The 19,758-nt window shown below is 42.1% G+C and overlaps 1 protein-coding gene across 14 annotated transcripts in view; it reads left to right on the forward strand.

Annotated features, from left to right (window-relative positions):
• The window catches only part of LOC101092973 (zinc finger protein 260-like), a 40,886-nt gene extending 21,886 nt beyond the window's left edge, over positions 1-19,000 (forward strand). The window contains exons 1-6 of one of the 14 annotated variants that reach the window (XM_006940918.5): positions 1,884-3,195; positions 3,928-4,052; positions 11,009-11,138; positions 13,874-14,000; positions 14,280-14,372; positions 15,292-19,000. In XM_006940918.5, the coding sequence (XP_006940980.3) occupies positions 11,115-11,138; positions 13,874-14,000; positions 14,280-14,372; positions 15,292-17,150 (2,103 nt within the window). In that variant the 5' untranslated portion in view covers positions 1,884-3,195; positions 3,928-4,052; positions 11,009-11,114 and the 3' untranslated portion in view covers positions 17,151-19,000. Of the gene's footprint in view, positions 1-1,882; positions 4,053-11,008; positions 11,139-12,900; positions 13,334-13,848; positions 14,001-14,279; positions 14,373-15,291 lie in introns of those variants that run through there. The other 13 variants (XM_019818526.3, XM_019818527.3, XM_019818529.3 and 10 more) reach the window with 13 other exon arrangements.
• Positions 19,001-19,758: the final 758 nt, after the last annotated feature.

A 19,758-nucleotide genomic window follows, 5' to 3' on the forward strand; every position in this document is an offset into this window, starting at 1 on the left:
AATAAAAGATACTCTCCTACAAACCACAGTGTCTTTCTGACGCTAATCCTTTGATAGTGTGGTATTTGGAAAAAAATAAGGCCCAGATACTGAAAAGAGAAACCTCACTTCAATGAAAGTGTCAGACAAGAAAGCCACAGTGAAGCTTCCTGGGGCCAGGAAGCCCCCAAAGCCAAAGATACAATATAAAGCAGCAACAGAACCTTCATGAAATTTAAAAATCCTATGACCGTGTTCAGAATCAGGCCCTACTGTATTAGCTTCCACATGGTTACTAGGTCTTGGGACTGAACAACCATAGTCCTTTAAGTTGGGCAAATTGAAGACCAGAGTCCTTTAATGCCTCTATGAAAACAATGAAACAATTGAGCTCAACACTCAAGATCTAGCAGGTAAATGAAAAGGAGGGGAAAATGGGAGCTCTTAGGATAGTGCTCTTTTCACATGAGCTTTTGGCTCCTAGACCAGACACTCGGGCCTAGCTAAACACAATCCTCTCTGTATTTTTTATATTTTTAAATGATTTATTTATTTTTGAGAGAGAAAGAACAAGCAGGGGAGGGATAGAGAGAGGGAGGACAGAGGATCCGAAGTGGGCTCTGTGCTGACGTGGGGCTCAAACTCACCAACAGTGAGATCATGACCTGAGCTAAAGTCAGACGCTCAACCATCGAGCCACCCAAGTGTTCCCCCCCCCCTTCTTTTTTTAAGTTTTTTTTTTTTTTTTTTTTTTTTGAGAGAGTGAGCGAGAGCAGGGAAGGGGCAGAGAGAGAGGGAGAGAATCCCAAGCAGGCTCCATACTGTCAGTGTGGAGCCTCACATGGGGCTTGAACTTGCAAACTTCAGGATCATGACCTGAGCCAAAACCAAGAGTCAGATGCTCAACTGACTGAGCCACCCAGGTGCCCCTTAAAGATTTTATTTTTAAGTAACGTCTATACCCAATGTGGGAATCAAACTCACAACCCCAAGATCAAGAGTCACATGCTCCACCAACTGAGCAAGCCAGGCACCCCAAACACAATCCTCTCTTTTGGGATGTTTAAGCTATTTGGTTCCGTGAAGTATTCATAAAAGTGAAGGCAGTTGTTGCCTGTAACTAAAAATCTATTAATTCTACCTAGTTGCCAGCTGTGTAAAGTGGAGTATGTACAATTATTAAAACATTTGTATTCTAGAATATACCATACAGAAAAGTATATTAAATACAATCACACACATATGTATTAGTTTAACATAAAATGGCAACACCCATGTGTTAACAATTATGTGCTACCACTCAGATCAAGCCATAGAACATTCCAGAAGCCCTATTTATCCCTTTCCAGTAAACACCCTTACATCATTTTTAAATTTTTAATATTTATTTTTGAGAGAGGGAGAAAGACAGAGTGCAAGCAGGGGAGGGGCAGACAGGGAGACACGGAATCCGAAGCAGGCTCCAGGCTCTGAGCTGTCAGCACAGAGCCCAACATGGGGCTCGAACTCTCGAACCTGGAGATCATGATCTGAGCCAAAGTCAGATGCTTAAGTGACTGAGCCACCCAGGCGTTCCTCCTTCTCATCATTTTCAATGGTCCCGATCCCTTCACAGAGATAGCCCTGGAATGCTATTCTAGAATTTTTCCACAAACACTTCTGTGTGTGTGGAAGTTCACAAGGTGAGTTAAAATTTTATTTGAAAATATAGGGGTGTCTAGATGACTCAGTTGGTTAAGTGTCTGACTCGATTTTGGCTCAGGTCATGATCTCATGGTTCCTGGGTTGGAGCTCTGCTTCAGGCTCTGTGCTGAAGACGGGAGCCTGTTTGGGATTCTTTCTGTCCCTCTCTCTGCCCTTCTGCCACTCACAGTCTGTCTCTCTCAAAAATAAACTTAAAAAATCTTATTTGAAAATATAAAGGGCCTAAAGAACAAAGACAGGCTCATAGAAAAAGAGTATGGTAGGAGACCTTGCTTTATCGGATTGTGAAGACTTGGAAAGCTCCCATAGCTAAAACATAGTGGCACCGGCACAGGGATAAACAAAGAGACCAATGGAACAGAACGTCCTAAGTCAGAGCCATGAAGGTAAGGAGACTTGATTTATGACAGATGGTACTACAAAGCAGTGGGGGAAACCGACTAAATAATGCTGCTGGGATCATTATCTGTGCGGCATTCACAAAAACAAATGACTGGTGGGCTGTGACTAACGAGGATACACAGGATCCTTCTTTAATGTACTCAGTTTATGTTGGGACACGAGATACAAGAGTTAATCTTCTGGCGTGGACCTCGGGTCCCAGTGAATGCTTCACAACCGTCTCTCATCGCGAAGCACACATCCAGAGCGCTCTCCTCGTACCGCCCCTGCTCCTCCAGATCCAGTTCTAGCCTCCTATTCCCCGTTTTCTCAAACGTGCCGTGAACGCCTCCGGATTCCCAGCCCTGAAGTCCGCTCTTCCCTGTACGGATCCAGACTTTCCCAATATGGCCGCGCCCTCAGAGCGGCGACGAGACAGAGCGGGAGCGGCCATTTCCGGCTCAGGCCTGGTCTGTGATTGGCTTAGCGTCCCGGTGAGGTTGGAAGACTGCAGGAGAGAGCGCTGAGGTTCTACTAAGCATGCGCGACCGCACTGACAGCCGCTGCCGAGGTGGAAGAACCGGACATGAGAAGTCTCGAAAAGTGGAGAAAGGATGGGCTGGATCTGCACCTTTCGTGTCTGGCCGGCCTACTCCGGTCGCCTACGGTGGCCATCTCGCTCTCCGTACAGCGCACGACCCAAGATGGCGGGCACGATCCGCAATGGCCGCTCCCGCCAATACGCAGCGAAATCGTCGCGGCGGAGTTAGCCAGCGGTAATTCTAGCCGGGGCCGGAGTGAGGGTTTGTGGCTTGATCGCTCACTCCAAAGTGCTACTCAATCTGAGTAATGGCTCTGGACGCGGGCCAGCACACCAGGTGAACGGAAGCGGAAGTGGCGTATTGAGGATTGGGTTCCCACGGCGTAAGGTCACAGATTCGCGGTCCAGGTCCCGTGAGGTTTCTACAGGCTCCTTTCAGAGTCCCTCGTTGTGGGAATTCCTCGACCTGAGCTGCGGTTTGCGGTGGGTGCTCGTAGGAAGGTGCTTGTTTAAGGCCGTTTGGAGGCTGTCGGAGTCTTCGGCTGGCATCAGTGTTTAGGACGAGAGACCATTCCTGCTGACAGTGACAGGTGTGCTTCGGAACGCGCTCCCAGGCCGTAGACAGAGGCTCTGGGGGAGCCACTGACCCAGGGGCCCATCGGGGTCCGGTCGGTGAGGAAAGGATTGGGGGTTAGTCGTCTGGGGTTCCTGTGGTCCGAGTTCGAGCATCCGAGGGGTTCGTGATCCCTGTGAAAATAGCTGTCTGGGGGGGGTGGGGCTGTGAGTAGGTGCAAGAGCGAAGGGCAGGGTGTGCAGCAGCCTGGCGTCCGTGGGAGAGGTGGGTGGGGTTGGCACGCGAGGAGGCCTCAGGGAGACAGACATTTGGGTGTGTATGAAGCATTGAAGTGTTACGTTTCCCAGCTTTTCATACTGAATTTTAAGCATAAAGAGAACTCGAAAGAACAGCAAAGTGATCACGAGTATACCTGCCATAAATAGATCCATTGTTAAAAATTGTGCCATGAACACTGTGTGCGCGTGTCAGCCAGTGTATACGTGTTTGCATGCAAGTGAAACATGTTAGTCCTAGCTTTTTATGTCCGTTCTGCTACTTGTTTGTGTGATTTGGGGTGAGGTACCAAGTTCTATCTATAATTCGCATTTTTCCCATGCAGACAAATTGGTATCTACGTCACAGAGGTACTCCTGAGGGCCCTACCTTCATGACCTCATCAAACCTAATTGTCTCCCAAAGGCCCTGTGTCCAAATACACAACTAATCCTGAGTTTGGGGGCTGTGAATTTTTTTTTATTTTTTTAAGTAGGTTCCCCGCCCTAGGTAGGGCTTGAACTCACAACCCAGGACCCTGAGATCAAGCGTGGCATGCTCTACTGACTGAGTCAGCCAGGCGCCACCTAGACGACATAAATATTAAGTCCATAACAGGTAGGTACTTGACAAAAGGAAGTTATCGTTATATACTTATCATCAATAAAAGCAGATAAAAATCACCTTAAAGTGTACTATTTTGAAATGCATTTTTAAACCGAATTATATTTTATATCTATTTTCCTTTTTTAATATATAAAAGTAGGCCGGCATATTTCAAAGGCTTCTGGTTTAGTTTTACCAAACTCCCCAGTAATGTTCCATTATGTAATGCTTGCACACACCATGTGCCAGGCTTTTCTACATCTTTAGCGACAGTGGGTGTTATCATCCTTTTATGAGTCTTTTCTAGTGTGATAGCCCCATTTAGAAAAAGGTGATTAACCTCGGCTTTTCTTTATAGTTTTGTTTAATTAAAGGTCATATTTGATTATTTAAAAATGGAAAAGTCTCCATGCTTATTCATCTTCCTAGTCCCTCCTTTTAACTCTCCCAAACTTTGGAACTACTGTTCACAAATTAGTATGTAGTCTTCCCTTGACTTTTATAATTTTATCACGTCTATGAATACCATAAGAGTACACTCTTTAATTTTTCTAGTTTGTAAGTGTTATAATAAGAATCTTATAATGTGGTCTTCTGAGGCTTGCTTTTCTTGATTCATTACAAGTCTGTGATTGCGGGCGCCTGGGTGGCTCAGTCAGTTGAGCATCTGACTCTCGATTTCGGCTCAGGTCATGATCCTAGGGTCATGGGATCGAGCCCTGTGTCAGGCTCGATGCTCAGCCTGGAGCCTGCTTAAGATGCTCTCTCCCTCTGCCCCTCTCCCCTGCTCGCACTCTCTCTCTAAAGTAAAAAAAAAAAATTTTTTTTAATTATTTATTAAAAACATTTTTAAAATGTTTTTATTTTTGAGACAGAGACAGAGCATGAGCAGGGGAGGGGCAGAGAGAGACACACAGGATCAGAAGCAGGCTCCAGGCTATCAGCACAGAGCCCGATGCAGGGCTCAAACTCACGGACTGTGAGATCATGACCTGAGCTGAAGTCGGACGCCTAACCGACTGAGCCACCCAGGTGCCCCCAATTTTGTTTTTCTAATTAAAAAAAAAAAAAAGTCTGTGATTCATCCATCTTGCATGTAAGTTTGGGTCATTAAAATGAATTTCATTGCATGAATATAGTGTAGTTCACGCATCCATTCTCCTACTGTTGGACATTCGTATTGTTTCTGGGTTTCGGCTGTTAAAAGTAGCGAAGTTCCAAAGTCTTATATATCTCCTGGTCATTGTGAGAATTTATATAGTCTAGCCCAGAAGTATAATTTCTGACATAAAATAGATGAATTTTCATCTAAAGGAAAAGCCAAATTTCTCTTGTACCACCTTACTCTCTCATCAGTATTGTAAAAGTGCCTGTTGATCAGTAAGCTCTCCAACACTTAGTATTTTCATTCTTGTTTTTGACCATCTTTTGGGTGTCAAAGTCCTCTCGTTGTGGTCTCCATATGTACTATTCCCATAACTATGATGGTTATCTTTTTTTTTTTTTTAATTTTAATGTTTATTTATTTTGAGAGAGAGAAAGACACAGCATGAGTGGGGGAGGGGCAGAGAGAGAGGAGAGAGAGAGAATCCTAGGCAGGCTCCACGCTGTCAGCACAGTGCCTGATGTGGGGCTCAAACTCACAAAACCGTGAGATCATGACCTGAGCCGAGATCAAGAGTCGGATACTTAACCAACTGAGCCACCTGGGTGCCCCGATCATCTTTTTATATGTTCATTGGCCAGTTTTATTTTATTTACTTACTTTAATTTTTAAATTTCATTACAGTTGATACAACAACGTTACAGGTGTACAACATAGTCATTCAACATCTTTATATATTACGTTGGCCAATTTTAAAACTTACAAGTTCGTCTTTACTCATTTTAGAGAATAGTCACGTACTTAGAAACTTAGTCTTTTGCTAGGTATTTTGTGATAAACCATTTGCCTGGGCTTTGTCCCCAGTTCCTGGGAGGTAGCCTCTAAACTGTTGGAATGTCTTAAGTGACAGGCGTGTCCCTGTTATTATTCATGGTGGGTCTATGGATAGTTTATGCCAATGAGGAGACTTGGCATGGGGCTATTTATGCCAGAAAGACCAACCATGCGATTAGAGGGTGGGGGCTTTGAGCCTGGTGAGACCAGCCTTAGCTCCAAGATGGTAGTGGTGCTGGAGGCTGAGTCAAGTGGCCAGTGATTAAATCAGTCCTGCTTAGGGGCGCCTGGGTGGCGCAGTCGGTTAAGCGTCCGACTTCAGCCAGGTCACGATCTCGCGGTCCGGGAGTTCGAGCCCCGCAGCAGGCTCTGGGCTGATGGCTCAGAGCCTGGAGCCTGTTTCCGATTCTGTGTCTCCCTCTCTCTCTGCCCCTCCCCCGTTCATGCTCTGTCTCTCTCTGTCCCAAAAATAAATAAACGTTGAAAAAAAAAATCAGTCCTGCTTACTGATTAATGAAATTCTAATAAAAACTACAGACACTGAAACTCAGATGCACCTGTGTGGTGGCAATACCGTACATATTGGCACTCGTGGATATGCTGGACGGATAAGTAATGTGTCCCGACTCCCAGAGGATAGGACAATGGAAACTTCTGGTTTGGGATCCTCCCGAACCTCACCCTCTTGTCCCTCTCTCCATTTGACTGCTTACGATTTGCATTCTTTTGCTATAATCTGTTACCCTGCACAGGTTCCCCCCAGGTACTTCATAGGTTTTGCTGGTATTGTAAATACTGGTTTTAACCCCTTTTAAACCTTAATTGTTGTTTGAATGTGAAATTCCAATTGATGTTTATATTGATCTCAAAACAGTTGCATAATGACAGTTTTGGTTTTTTTCCAGTCTTCTTTCAATTGGTTTTGCCCATTTTATTGCTCAGGTTCTGATCTGTGGTACATTTTTGACTAAAGGTTCAGTGAGAGGTTATCCATGTCCCTGAGTTTAAAGAAATGTGCTGTGGATTATTTTGTAGATACTCTTTCTTGTCTACTTCTAGTTTAGTAATATATATATATATATATATATATATATATATATATATATATATTTTTTTTTTTTTTTTTTTTTTTTTTAAACTTTATAAATTTTTTTTTTCAATGTTTATTTTTTTGGGGACAGAGAGAGACAGAGCATGAACGGGGGAGGGGCAGAGAGAGAGGGAGACACAGAATCGGAAACAGGCTCCAGGCTCTGAGCCATCAGCCCAGAGCCTGACGCAGGGCTCGAACTCACGGACCGCGAGATGGTGACCTGGCTGAAGTCGGACGCTTAACCGACTGCGCCACCCAGGCGCCCCTGTAATATATTTTTTTTTAATTGAGTGGCTTGGGGTTTTCTGACATCTCTTTTCTTCATCTTTTGAGAGAATTAAATGGTTCTTATTAAACTATCCTTGCATTACTGGAATAAAGTCAGCTGTGCATAGTACAGTTCTTCTGTATTCAGTTTTCCTAGTATATACCTCCTACATACCAGTGGATACAGTTATCTAGCATTTTATTTCGAGTTTTTTTTTAAATTATTTTTTTCCTAAGCAATCTCTGCACCCAACATGGGGCTCACACTCACAACCCTGAGATCAAGAGTTGCATCCTCAGGGCGCCTGGGTGGCTCAGTCAGTTAAACGTCTGACTCTGGCTCAGGTCATGATCTTGTGGTTGATGAGTTCAAGCCCTGCATCAAGCTCTGTGCTTTCAGCTTTGGATCCTCTGTCTCCCTCTCTCTCTGCCCCTCCCCCTCTCATGCGCGCTCACTCTTCTCTCTCTCTCAGATATAAATAAACATTAAAAAAAGAGAATACCATTAAAAACAAAAGAGTTGCATGCTCTACCCACTGAGCCAGCCAGGAGTCCCTTATTTCAGGTTTTTATAGAGAAGCTAATAAATGCAATTGGCCTATAAATTTCTTTCTCCCATTGTCTTTGAAATCCAGTTCTGTTTTCTTCAGTTCTCCTACAGTCTAAGACACAGAGTTGTATTTTCTTTCAGAGTTCTCAGCAGTGTGATATTGAGAGTAATAAACTGTGTCCAAGTATTTCCAGGATGTCCTGGCATCTCCACATTACTCTGTGGTAAATTAATTTTGCATAGCCAGAATTAATTCTTTAACAGTCAGCACTGCTCGGAGTACATAAGAGATCCAGCTGGGATTTTATGTGAAGATAAAGTCTCAACAAGAGATAAGTATTTGAGATTTTAGTTGAGACTTCATTGCAGAATTGAAGGACACAAACTTTGTTTTCAGAGGCAGACAGCCTGTATTTGTTTTGCTTTTGTAGGCAAAAGTTAGCTTGATTGAGGTGTAATTTACATACAATGACACTTATCAGTTCTTTTGTTTTTTTCTTTCTTTTTTTTTTTTTTTTTTGAGAGAGGGAGTGCCAGTGGAGGATGGGCAGAGAGAGAGAGAGAGAGAGAGAGAGAGAGAGAGAGAGAGAGAGAGAATCCCAAACAGGCTCTGCACCATCAGCGCAGAGCCCATTGTGGGGCTCGAACTCACAAACTGTGAGATCATTACCTGAGCGAACTCAGATGCTCAACCAACTAAGCCACCCAGGTGCCCCTCGGTCTTTTAAATTATAGCCATTCCAGGGGCGCCTGGGTGGCACAGTCGGTTAAGTGTCCGACTTCAGCCAGGTCACGATCTCGCGGTCCGTGAGTTCGAGCCCCTCGTCGGGCTCTGGGCTGATGGCTCAGAGCCTGGAGCCTGTTTCCGATTCTGTGTCTCCCTCTCTCTCTGCCCCTCTCCCGTTCATGCTCTGTCTCTCTCTGTCCCAAAAATAAATAAACGTTGAAAAAAAAAATTTAAATTATAGCCATTCTGGGGCACCTGGCAAGTCTTGATCTCAGGGTCGTGAGTTGGAGCTCCACATTGGGCCTAGAGCTTACTTATAAATAAATAAATACATATATACACACATATGTAAACACATAAATAAATGACCATTCTAACAGGTTTGTAGCAGTATTTTATTTTGGTTTTAATTTGCTTTCGTTGTGTAACCTAAAACAGTTTTTCATGTGCTTAATTGCTGTCTCTCTATGTTTGGGAGGAAGTGTTTGTTTAAATCTTTTGTTCCTTTTTTTACTAGATTGTCTCTTTTGTGAAGTTGGAAAAGTTCTTCATATTTTTTACATAGAAGTCTTTCAATCAAGTATGCACTTCATTAATGTTTTACTCTAACCTCTGGCTTCATCCTTCATTTTACAACTATCTTTTGCATATCAAAAATGTTTAGTAATGAGGAAGTCCAATTTATCAATTTTTTTTTTTGTTTATTGTGCGTTTTGTGCCCTGTAATAAATCTTTGCCTAATCCAAGATCACTTAAAGTTTTTCTGTGCTTGGGGCTCCTGAATGGCTCAGTCAGTTAAGCATTCAACTCTTGATTTCAGCTCAAGTCATGATCTCATGTCCACTGACAGCACAGAGGCTGCTTGGGATTCTCTCTTTCTCTCTCTCTCTGCCCCGCTTCCTCCCCCTTCTCTCTTCTAAAACAAATAAATAAACTTAAAAATTTTTTTCTGTGCTTTCTTCTAGAAGTATCACAGTTTCAATTCTTACAACTGTAATCTATTTGAGTTAATTTTGGTATGAGGTAAACGTAAATGTCCTCCTAGTGTTTCAGTCACATTTGTTAAACATTTTAATAGTTTTTCATCATGTTTATGCTTGTCTCTAATGTGTTGAATATATGGAGTATATATATATAATAGCATTTGTTTTTAATTTTTTAATGTTTATTTTTGAGAGAGAGACAGACAGACAGACAGCACAAGCAGGGGAGGGACAGAGATAGAGGGAGACAAAGAATCCAAAGCAGGCTCCAGGCTATAAGCTGTCAGCACAGAGCCTGACATGGGGCTCGAACCCACAAACCACGAGATCATGACCTGAGCTTACCCTACTGAGCCACCCAGGTGTGCCTATGATAGCGTTTTTAGTGTACTGGGTGCCAGGTCTCTCCCTTTGGCCATTTTTGTCTCTTTCTCTTGCTTGATTTCCCCCCTAGCTGTGGGTCATATTTCCTTGCTTCTCTGCATCTCTGGTCATTTTTGATTGGATATCATATATCGTCAGCTTCACACTGTTAGCAGGATTTTCTTTTATTCCTTTCACTACTTTTAAGGTTTGCTCTGGGATGTAACCAAGTTACTCTGAAAGAGTTTTGATTCTTTGCAGGCTTTCTTTTAAGCTTTCTTAGGTGGGGCCATAAGAGTCTTTTTGGTCTTATTTTGTCCCCATTATTGAGGTAATATTCTCCTGAGACCTCTGCACATTTGAAAAACAGGCATACTAGAAGGTCTTTCCACCCAGGCTAGTGGGAACACTGGCTGTTCCTGATCTGGTGTGAGCTCCAGGAATTGTTGGACCTTCTCCTTTCCTCACAGTCCATTAGACCTTAGCCAGAGACTCAAAAGAACCCTCTGTGCATCTGCAGAGTGAGTTTTCCCTCTCTCTCTTCTCTGGTATACTGCCTGGCAAGTGCTTGTCATCTTTGCTTCCTCAGACTTTGACTTTTTTATCATTAATTCAGCAAGCCTGCTTGACTCTTTGGGTTCCTTCTCCCCAACTGTGGCCTAGAAGGTCTCCAGGCAGTGAGTCTCAGCACACAAATGTTCCCCTTCGTCTCTGACTTCTGTGTCTGAAAATAGTTTAGATATTTCCCCCATTTTTTTTAGTTGATTAGGCTGAAAGGATAATTCATCATTCTGGTAATTTCCCTGGAATCAGATTCTATCATTTCTGAGGGTTTGCGTCTTAATCCTTGGTCCACCAGTTACCGTGTGGCTTTTAGTTAGGTGTTTGATCTTTCTTTTCTTTCAAATGGAATAATTATAGTCTAGCCACTAGGATTGTGAGGGTTAAGTGAGAAAAGAAGACGCTTAAAAACAGTTCCTTGCCTGCACAGGAGCTTGCTTTTATTATTATTTCCATGCCAAACAAATCTTTCTTTGAATCCATAGATGCTGCCTTCCCAGAATGAGGCACTTCCTATAAAAGAAAAAAAGTAGATCTCGAGTCTAGAAATTCATCCTTACTGAGGATACTCTTGACACCGGAGACACCTGAATGCTGAAAATGACCAAGTCCCAGGTGAGCTGTTTATTTCCCATATTTCTAGAGGTTTATAAAAATGCATACAATCTGATGCTTGCCAGAGTTGGTAAGGGAGTGAGGAGTTGGGCAAAATGGATGAAGGGAAGTGGAAGATACAGGCTTTCAATTTTGGAATGAAGAAATCATGAGCATAAAAGCTACAGCATAGGGTAGCACCTGGGTGGCCCAGTCGGTTGAGCGGCCGGCTCTTGATTTCACTCAAGTCATGATCCCAGGATCTTGGAATTGAGTCCCATATCAGGCTTCACGCTGAGAGCCTAAAATTCCCTCTCTCCCTCTGCCCCTTCCCTACTCACACTCTCTTTCTAAAATAAAACAATTTAAAAAAAATTTTTTAATGTACAGCATAGGGAATGTAATCAATGATATTGTAATAGTGTTGTATTTAGACAGCTACACATGCAGTGAACACGACATGACTATAGTTTGTTGAATCTCTATTATACAACTGAAGCTAGTGTAACATTGTGTGACAACTAATTAACTAGTTAACAATTTAAAACACGTACACAATCAAAGTGAACTATGTATATAGATACATTGCAGCTGGGAGAGATGTGCTTAGACCCAGAGACGGAATAAATGATCCAGAGGAGCTAATGAGGGAGTTCTAGCTAATCTGCATGTCACATGTTGCAAGGTGCTAATAACAGTTGGAACATTGCCACATAAGCAGTGGGATCCAGAGCTGAGTTGCAGACTCACAGATGTGGTAATACTGGAAACCATCACAAAAGAATAAAAACATAAGATTTACTTTGTATAGGGGCACCTGGGTGGCTCAGTTAGTTAAAGTGTCTGACTTGCGCTCAGGTCATGATCTAACCACTTGTGAGTTCGAGCCCCACATCAGGCTCTGTGCTGACAGCTCAGAGCTTGGAGCCTGCTTCCAATTCTGTGTCTTCCTCTCTCTCTGCCCCTCCCCTGTTCATGCTCTATCTGTCTCTCTTTCTCTCAAAAATTAATAAACATTTTTTAAAAAAGGGATTTACTTTGTATATAAGGAGGAAGCACATGAACTTTTTGAGTAAATATTTCCCAGGCATTAAGTGTGAAGAAGTGTCCTCAAATATCGATGGGTCTTCTTCTCCTGTCCTTCTCCAGAGTATGGACCCAGTGAACGGTCATCTTCCTAAGGAAATGTAGGAGATATAAAAGGCATAGCTAGAAAACTTAAAAAAAATATCTTCTTATTTGCGAAGAGTAATGCTCACCTGAGGGTCATTGTGCAGATCATTGTGTTAACACATATGAAGTGTTTAGAGCAATACATAGTAAGTGCTTTCTGTTTGCTTTTGTATCATGAGTTAATATGTAGCACGGTCAATTTCTAAAAGGTAATTCTGAGCATAACATACTTTTGTATATGAAAAACACTGCAGGCGCACCTGGCTGGCTCGGTTGGAAGAGCATGTGACTCTTGATCTTGGGGCATGAGTTCAAGCCCTGCATTTGGTGTAGAGATTACATACATAAACTAACTTAAAAAAAAAAAGAAAAAAGAAAAACACTATAGTGTCTACCAAGTGTCTATAGGAAATATGAACACTTGCTCCAAGGTCTGTTGCTGCCTGTGCCCAGGGCATCTGTTCTCTTTGGCCTCTTTTGTCTCGCTGAACTTTTTGCAGTTTCTTGAAGCCAGTATGGTACTTAACACTTTTTTTTTTTTTTAACTTTATTTATTTTGAGAGAAAAAGAAAGAGCACAAGCAGGAGAGAGGGAGAGGATCCCAAGCAGGCTCAGCGCTGTTCGCACAAAGCCCAACTTGGGGCTTGAACCCACGAACCGTGAGATCATGACCTGAGCTGAAATCAAGAGTCAGCTGTTCCACTGACTGAGCCACCCAGGCTCCCCAGGATTTAACACTTTGAACTCGTCCTCCCTTTGGAAGACCCATGGCTCCCACCTCTTCTAGCTCTTACTGTGGGACACACCACTGAACATACCGGATGTAGCTCTAGCTTGACCACTTCTTCAGGACTGTTATTTCTCCACCTACTTGTGCCCATGTTTTGACTTGAGTATACTTCTGTCGTAACCCTTAAACCACAATGTCTTCCCATATGTCAACTCTGTCAAGGAGTGTACTTGCCACTCTGCACTATCAGAAGCTACATGAAGGCTGGATTATGCTTTATTTCCTTTTTTAGTGCATATGTATTCCTATTACAGTAGGTAACATTACTCATTTTTAAAAAGTTAACTTGAGAGAAAAGAGTATGCGCACATGTGAATGGGGAGGGGCAGAGAGGGGCAGGGGGCGGGAGAGAGAGAGAGAGAGAATGAATGAATCAATTAATCAATCAGTCCATCCATCCCAACCAGTCTCCGCGCTGTCAGCACAGAGCCGACTCGGGGCTTGATCTCACAAACCGTGAGATCATGACCTGAGCTGAGCTCAAGAGTCGGACACTTAACCAACTGAGCCACCCAGGCGCCCCAACATTAAACACTCCTAAGGTGGGTTGCAGATGGTTTTTAGGCAAAGTTTTAGCAACATTTTGCATGGGTGAATGAATGAGTGAAGTGAATGAAGAATGCAGAAAGGATAGCTTAAATGAAGTTATTAGCCCACAAAGCATAAATCAAAACTAGGCATAGAGAAATACTTGTTTATAAATGTCTGTAGAAAAAATAATCAGAATAATATCTGTCTCCTACATTTTTTCCATTATATTAACTCCAGATCAAAAAGGGTTATGTTATTACAGGGCTTATTGTCATTCAGTGATGTGGCTGTGGATTTCACCTGCGAAGAATGGGAGCTACTAGATACTGTTCAGAAGAACCTCTACCGGGATGTGATGTTGGAAAATTACAGCAACCTAATGTCATTGGGTAAAGACAACTTTCCTAAATATCTCAGCATGAGCCCATTAATTGCCCCTTCCCCCCCCCCGCCATTGCTACAATTTATGGGTACTCTGATATCCTTAATGATTTTGGACTTGGAAAGGTGATAGAACCTATTTTCCTTATGACCAGTGACGGTACTTATTTTCATTTTTGGAATAAAGAGTTTCTGTTCTGCTGAGATTTACTGTCTGTTCCCTAAAACAGAACTTTCCTTCAATAGGCCCTAATACTGCTCCGTTCTCTGTGATGACCCCTTGACAGGTTATCACGCTCCCTGGCCAGAAGCAACGGTTCCTGTGGAGAAAGGAGTGCAAGGACTGGTAGAGAGAGAATTCCCAAGTTCGTGTAGTCCAGGTGAGTATACCAGCGCAGTGGGAGTTAGCGGAAGCCAAGTGACAGTTGATCTTGGTGCTTTGGGACCCTTGTTATTTTGTTTTTTTTTTTTTTCTCATCGTCTTTGAACCTTTAGAGGTGACTTTGAGTGAACAGAGGTCACCAGTGTGAATGGTGCTTCCTTCTCTTACCGTGTATGACTCATTTGCTAGCCACCTCAGAGAAGACGTACCTCCTTTTATCTGCCCTGGGTCAGATCTTGGCCTGTTTCATTCGGTCTTTCTTTTTTGGCTCAGTTGTTCTTTTGCAGCTTGTCAGACACAACCCACTTTCCCCATGTCTTACCCATATTCACTTAGCTCTCCTTTTTTTTTTTTTTTTTTTTTAAAGAGGTAGGCTTTTTTTTTTAATGTTTGTTTTCGAGAAAGAGGGAGACTGAGCAGGGGAGGGGAGAGGGAAGGGGAGACAGAGAATCCCAAGCAGGCTCGCACTGTCAGTGCAAAGCCCAACATGGGGCTTGAACCCTCAAACCATAAGATCATGACCTGAGCTGAAGTTGTGGACACTCAACCAACTGAGCCACCCAGGCACCCCCACATAGCCCTTCTGTTACGCTTCTAGAGATTTCATAGATTCCCTCCAAAATTTGATGACACCCATGTCCTTCAGTTCATTACTTATTATCTATTTCTTTTATTGGATGCCTCTGACTTCTGTGCACCTGCTGTGTCACTTTCTTCATTCTCTTTAGATAGGGACTTGAGATTCCATCCCCCTCCATTTCATAATGATAGGATTTTTTTTTTTTTCCCTGAAGTAATGTGGCAGGTTTAGGATTAGTATCAGGAAAATATTGAGAATGATGAATCTGTTAAGCAATAATGAAAATAATGCATTGGGAAAAAATTTTTCTCTGAGCAAAACTCTGTTCCATTTGTAGAAAGACCCCTTCAGTGTTTCTCAAGAGGAATACGTTTGAAACAATATTCAGATCCAAAACTTCAGAATAAAAATTCTGCAGAAATGAATTCCAATGAATTAAGTGGCCATGGGAAATCATTTTTCCATACTCTACATGAAACCTGCCATACTTCAGCCCAGTACAGTGAACATAATTTCTGTGTGAAGACTTTCAGCACGGTGAAAAATCTCAAAAGACATCACAGAATTCACACAGAAGGAAAACCTTATGAATGCAGTGAATGTCCCAAATCCTTCAGGTATAAGTCAAAGCTCATAATACACCAGAGAACTCATACAGGAGAGAAGCCGTACAGATGCCCTGAATGTCAGAAAGCTTTCAGTACAAAATGTCATCTTACTCTGCACCAGAGAACTCATACAGGAGAGAAACCGTATGGATGTTTTGAGTGTCCAAAGTCTTTCAGAACAAAGTATCATCTCATTTTACACCACAGGACTCACACAGGAGAGAAACCCTATGAATGCAAAGAGTGTGGCAAAGCCTACAGAGAGAAGACAAAGCTCAGGTTGCATTACCGCACACACACAGGAGAGAAACCTTTTGAGTGTAGTGACTGTGGGAAAGGTTTCATGCAGAAGTCAAACCTACTTATCCATCAAAGAACTCATACAGGAGACAGACCCTATGCATGTAAAGAATGTGAAAAGACCTTCTGCAGTAAGTCTCAGCTTGTTGTTCACCAGCGAACTCACACACGAGAAAAATCGTACGAATGCAAGGAATGTGGGAAAGCCTTCAGTAAAAACTCACATCTCCTGACACATCAGAGAATTCATATAGGAGAGAAGCCTTATGAATGCAATGAGTGTGGAAAAGCTTTCGTACACACATCACAGCTCATTGTACATCAGAGAAATCACACAGGAAGAAAACCTTATGAGTGTAAGGAATGTGGAAAAGCCTTCAATAAAAAGTCACACTTCATAACACATCAGAGAATCCATACGGGAGAGAAGCCTTATGAATGCAGTGAATGTGGAAAAGCATTTATAGACAACTCCCAGCTTATCGTTCATCGAAGAACTCACACAGGAGAGAAACCTTACGAGTGCAAGGAATGTGGGAAAGCCTTTAATAAAAAGTCATCCCTCATAACACATCAGAGAATTCATACAGGAGAGAAGCCTTATGAATGCAGTGAGTGTGGAAAAGCCTTCATCGACAAGTCACATCTCATTGTCCATCAGCGAACTCATACAGGAGAGAAACCGTATGAATGCGGTGAGTGTGGAAAAGCTTTCATACGAAAGGCGATGCTCATTGTCCATCACAGAACGCATACAGGAGAGAAACCCTTTGTATGTGTCGAATGCCAGAAAGCCTTTAGCAGTATGGCAATGCTCAGTAGACATCAGTTGATTCACACAGGAGAGAAACCCCATGGATGCAATGAATGTGGAAAAGCTTTCCGCCAAAAAAGCCATCTTATCATCCATCAACGGTGCCATACTGGAGAGAAACCCTATGGGTGTGTTCCGTGCGGTCAGATCTTCAACCAGAAGTCACAGCTCATCAGACATCAGAGACGCCACACAGGAGAGAAACCATATCAGTGCACTCAATGTGGGAAAGCCTTTTTTGAGAAATCATACCTCAGTGTTCATCAGAGAAGTCACGTGGGACAGAAACCTTATCACTGTAATGAGTGTGGGAAAACATTCTCTGTCAAGTTCTTTCTCACTTCACACGAGGAAATTCACACAGGAAAGAAATCTCGGGAACACAGCGCTGGAAAGACTTTAGTGAAGGGCCAGATCTCACGGAATACAAAAGAATCCACACAAAGGACACCCTCTGAATGCAGGGAACGTTAGGATAATTTTGGTCTTTGTCAGTTCCAGAAAACTTATCCAGGAGGGACCTTTTAAATGCAGTGAATATAGGAAAACCATCTACCACCAGTGTAGCCTAATTTCATTAGGGAAAGGCCTACAAATGAGGTGAAAAGTCAACATCTTTTCTCGAGAAGAGAAATCCCATTATACGTCACACAGAAATAAAACCTGGCCGCAACAGATGTGTTTGAGGGGTCATCATATAATAGTTTTCACTGAGGGGGAAGAAAAAAACTCGTAAATGTTGGGAATCCTGGAACACCTTCCAAGCAAATGAGCTTTCACACCAAAGAAGATAGCTGACTGAAGACTTGTGATAAGAGATGCCTCTGGCATGAAGTCCAAAACTTACTGTGCATCAGATAATACTTATTAAGGAGAGTTAGTGTAATGTAATGACGCTGGGCCAGTTGCTTACATATAAACTTTATAATAGAAATTCTGTTCCTGTCACATTACCATTTATTTATAAAAAATACAACATGAAGTAGTCAAGAAGAGCAAATAACTGCAGTATGCTAAAAGACAGTTTTGTTTCATGTTTGAATATATGGAATAGTCAAAGCAGTAATTTAAGAAAGGTCCAAGATGTATGTGATTTTGTGTCCAGAGGATTTTTGTAGCACGTGTATGTCCTGAGTTTCAGGTTTCATAAGATCATGAAAGAAAATCGTATACCATAAAATTCTTGTTTGTAGGTGTAGAATCCATCAAGAAATGCCAGCATTGTAAATTTTTGTATATCTTATAAATTGCAAGGGAAGTAATTAGGCTTAAAACTAAACAAGACTTAAAAAAAAAAAAACTTGGCTGGTATGTGTGAACGGATCTGGTAATACTTTTTAGCCATTTGGGATAATATTCTTTTTTAACACAAATTGTCTTCTGCCACTCTGATTTAATTGATTTAAATATATCAATACGTGTGGTGTAAAAGTTAAATAAGTCTATAGAATAAACAAGGTCCCTTTTCACCATTTCCCCAAATCCTCCCTTTCCTTTTCCATTATTATTTTTTTTAATGTTTATTTGAGAGAGAGAGTGTGTGTGCACATGAGCAGGGGAGAGGCAGAGAGAGAGAGTAGGAGAAAGAGAATCCCAGGCAGGCTCCACACTGTCAGTGCAGAGCCCAATGCTGGGCTCAATCCCCCGAACCATGAGATCAGGAGCCAAAATTCAGAGTCGGAAGCTTAACTGACTGAGCCACCCAGGTACCCCCCAAAATACTGAGATTTAAGAGTGATGAGTAATCACAACTCTTCTGTCCCTGAGTTTTGAAAAACTGGAAGCAGCTGGTATCTGCCCCAGTCCCCTGCTCATATACTCTCTAAAATAAAAAAATAAACTTTAATTTTAAGTAAATAAAACCTAAAAAAAAATCCATGTTTAAAGTAATCATTAAGGGAACAGGAACAGAGTACATATTTTCCAAACTAGTCAAGGGCAAAGGCAGAATGATTAAAAAACAAAAATTACCATGAACCCAAAAGAAGGCAGAGTATAAAGAAACGTGGAATAAAAAAAGATAAATTTACGCTGATAAAAATATTTATGAAAGGAAGTTTTGAACAACATAACAAAAATCAATATAATGGAGATATTGTATACAATGTTCTCAAAATTCACAGAATTTTCAAGCACTTATTTTCCATAGTTTACCGTGTTGGCCATGTTCTAGCCTATAACGCAAATCTCAACAAACCTGAAAGGACTAAATAATGTGCACTCTTGTTCTGTAAGCCGACATACACTAAGTCCAGGACAAAAATTAGCTAGAAATCTGTAATTCTGGGAATCAAGAAATAAATTATAAATATTACATTGTTGCAGACCTTGAGTCTGGAGTTCTCTCATGTTCAGCAAGAGAGCAGACACAGAAATGAACACGAGAGAGGCTAATGTCTGGGAGGAGACAAGAGCCCTGAGTAAGGTCCTTTCTCCACATTAGGATCAGAAGGACTACGTATATGATGGTCATGCCGAAAGAGACAATAAAACAGTTATCATTATTCATGTGTGTGAGAGAAAAGGGGTTCCAAAGGTATGTGATGTTAGGGGTTAGGGTCAACACAAATCAACATCTTGGTGCCAAGCAGGCAGCCCTTCACTGCTGGCACCGTATTTGTCTACCTTTTCTAGGGACTAAGATGAATGGGGCATGCCACCTCAGGCTTAACAAGGCATATTTCTCGCTAGCAAACCTGGGACGCTTTAGCCCTGCAGCCGCGGCTCTCCGCCTCTACCAGTTCTCGCAGGCTTTCGTCCTGTGAAAGCGGCTGTCCGCCCTAAGCCTTGTGAACCCACTGGTGCAAGTTCAGAGAATTCTTAAACTTATCCCCCCACATTGCATGAGTCAAAGAAGAAATCGTTATTTTTCCAACTTTGCATTCTAACAATTTTTAAGTATAAAAAGATTGAAAGTCTAAATAATGATGAGGCCTATGTACCTACAAAATAGGTTCAGCAACTTCACCATTTTGTTATGTACCTATTTTCCATTTAGTTACCTGCCTGTTTATCTTTTCAGAATCCTCTGGTCGTAAAGATACTATCACATCTATTTTTTTTTTTTAATTTTTTTTTCAAC

The sequence above is a fragment of the Felis catus genome, chromosome E2 (assembly GCF_018350175.1).
Source record: "Felis catus isolate Fca126 chromosome E2, F.catus_Fca126_mat1.0, whole genome shotgun sequence".
In the NCBI taxonomy this organism is placed as follows: domain Eukaryota; kingdom Metazoa; phylum Chordata; class Mammalia; order Carnivora; family Felidae; genus Felis; species Felis catus.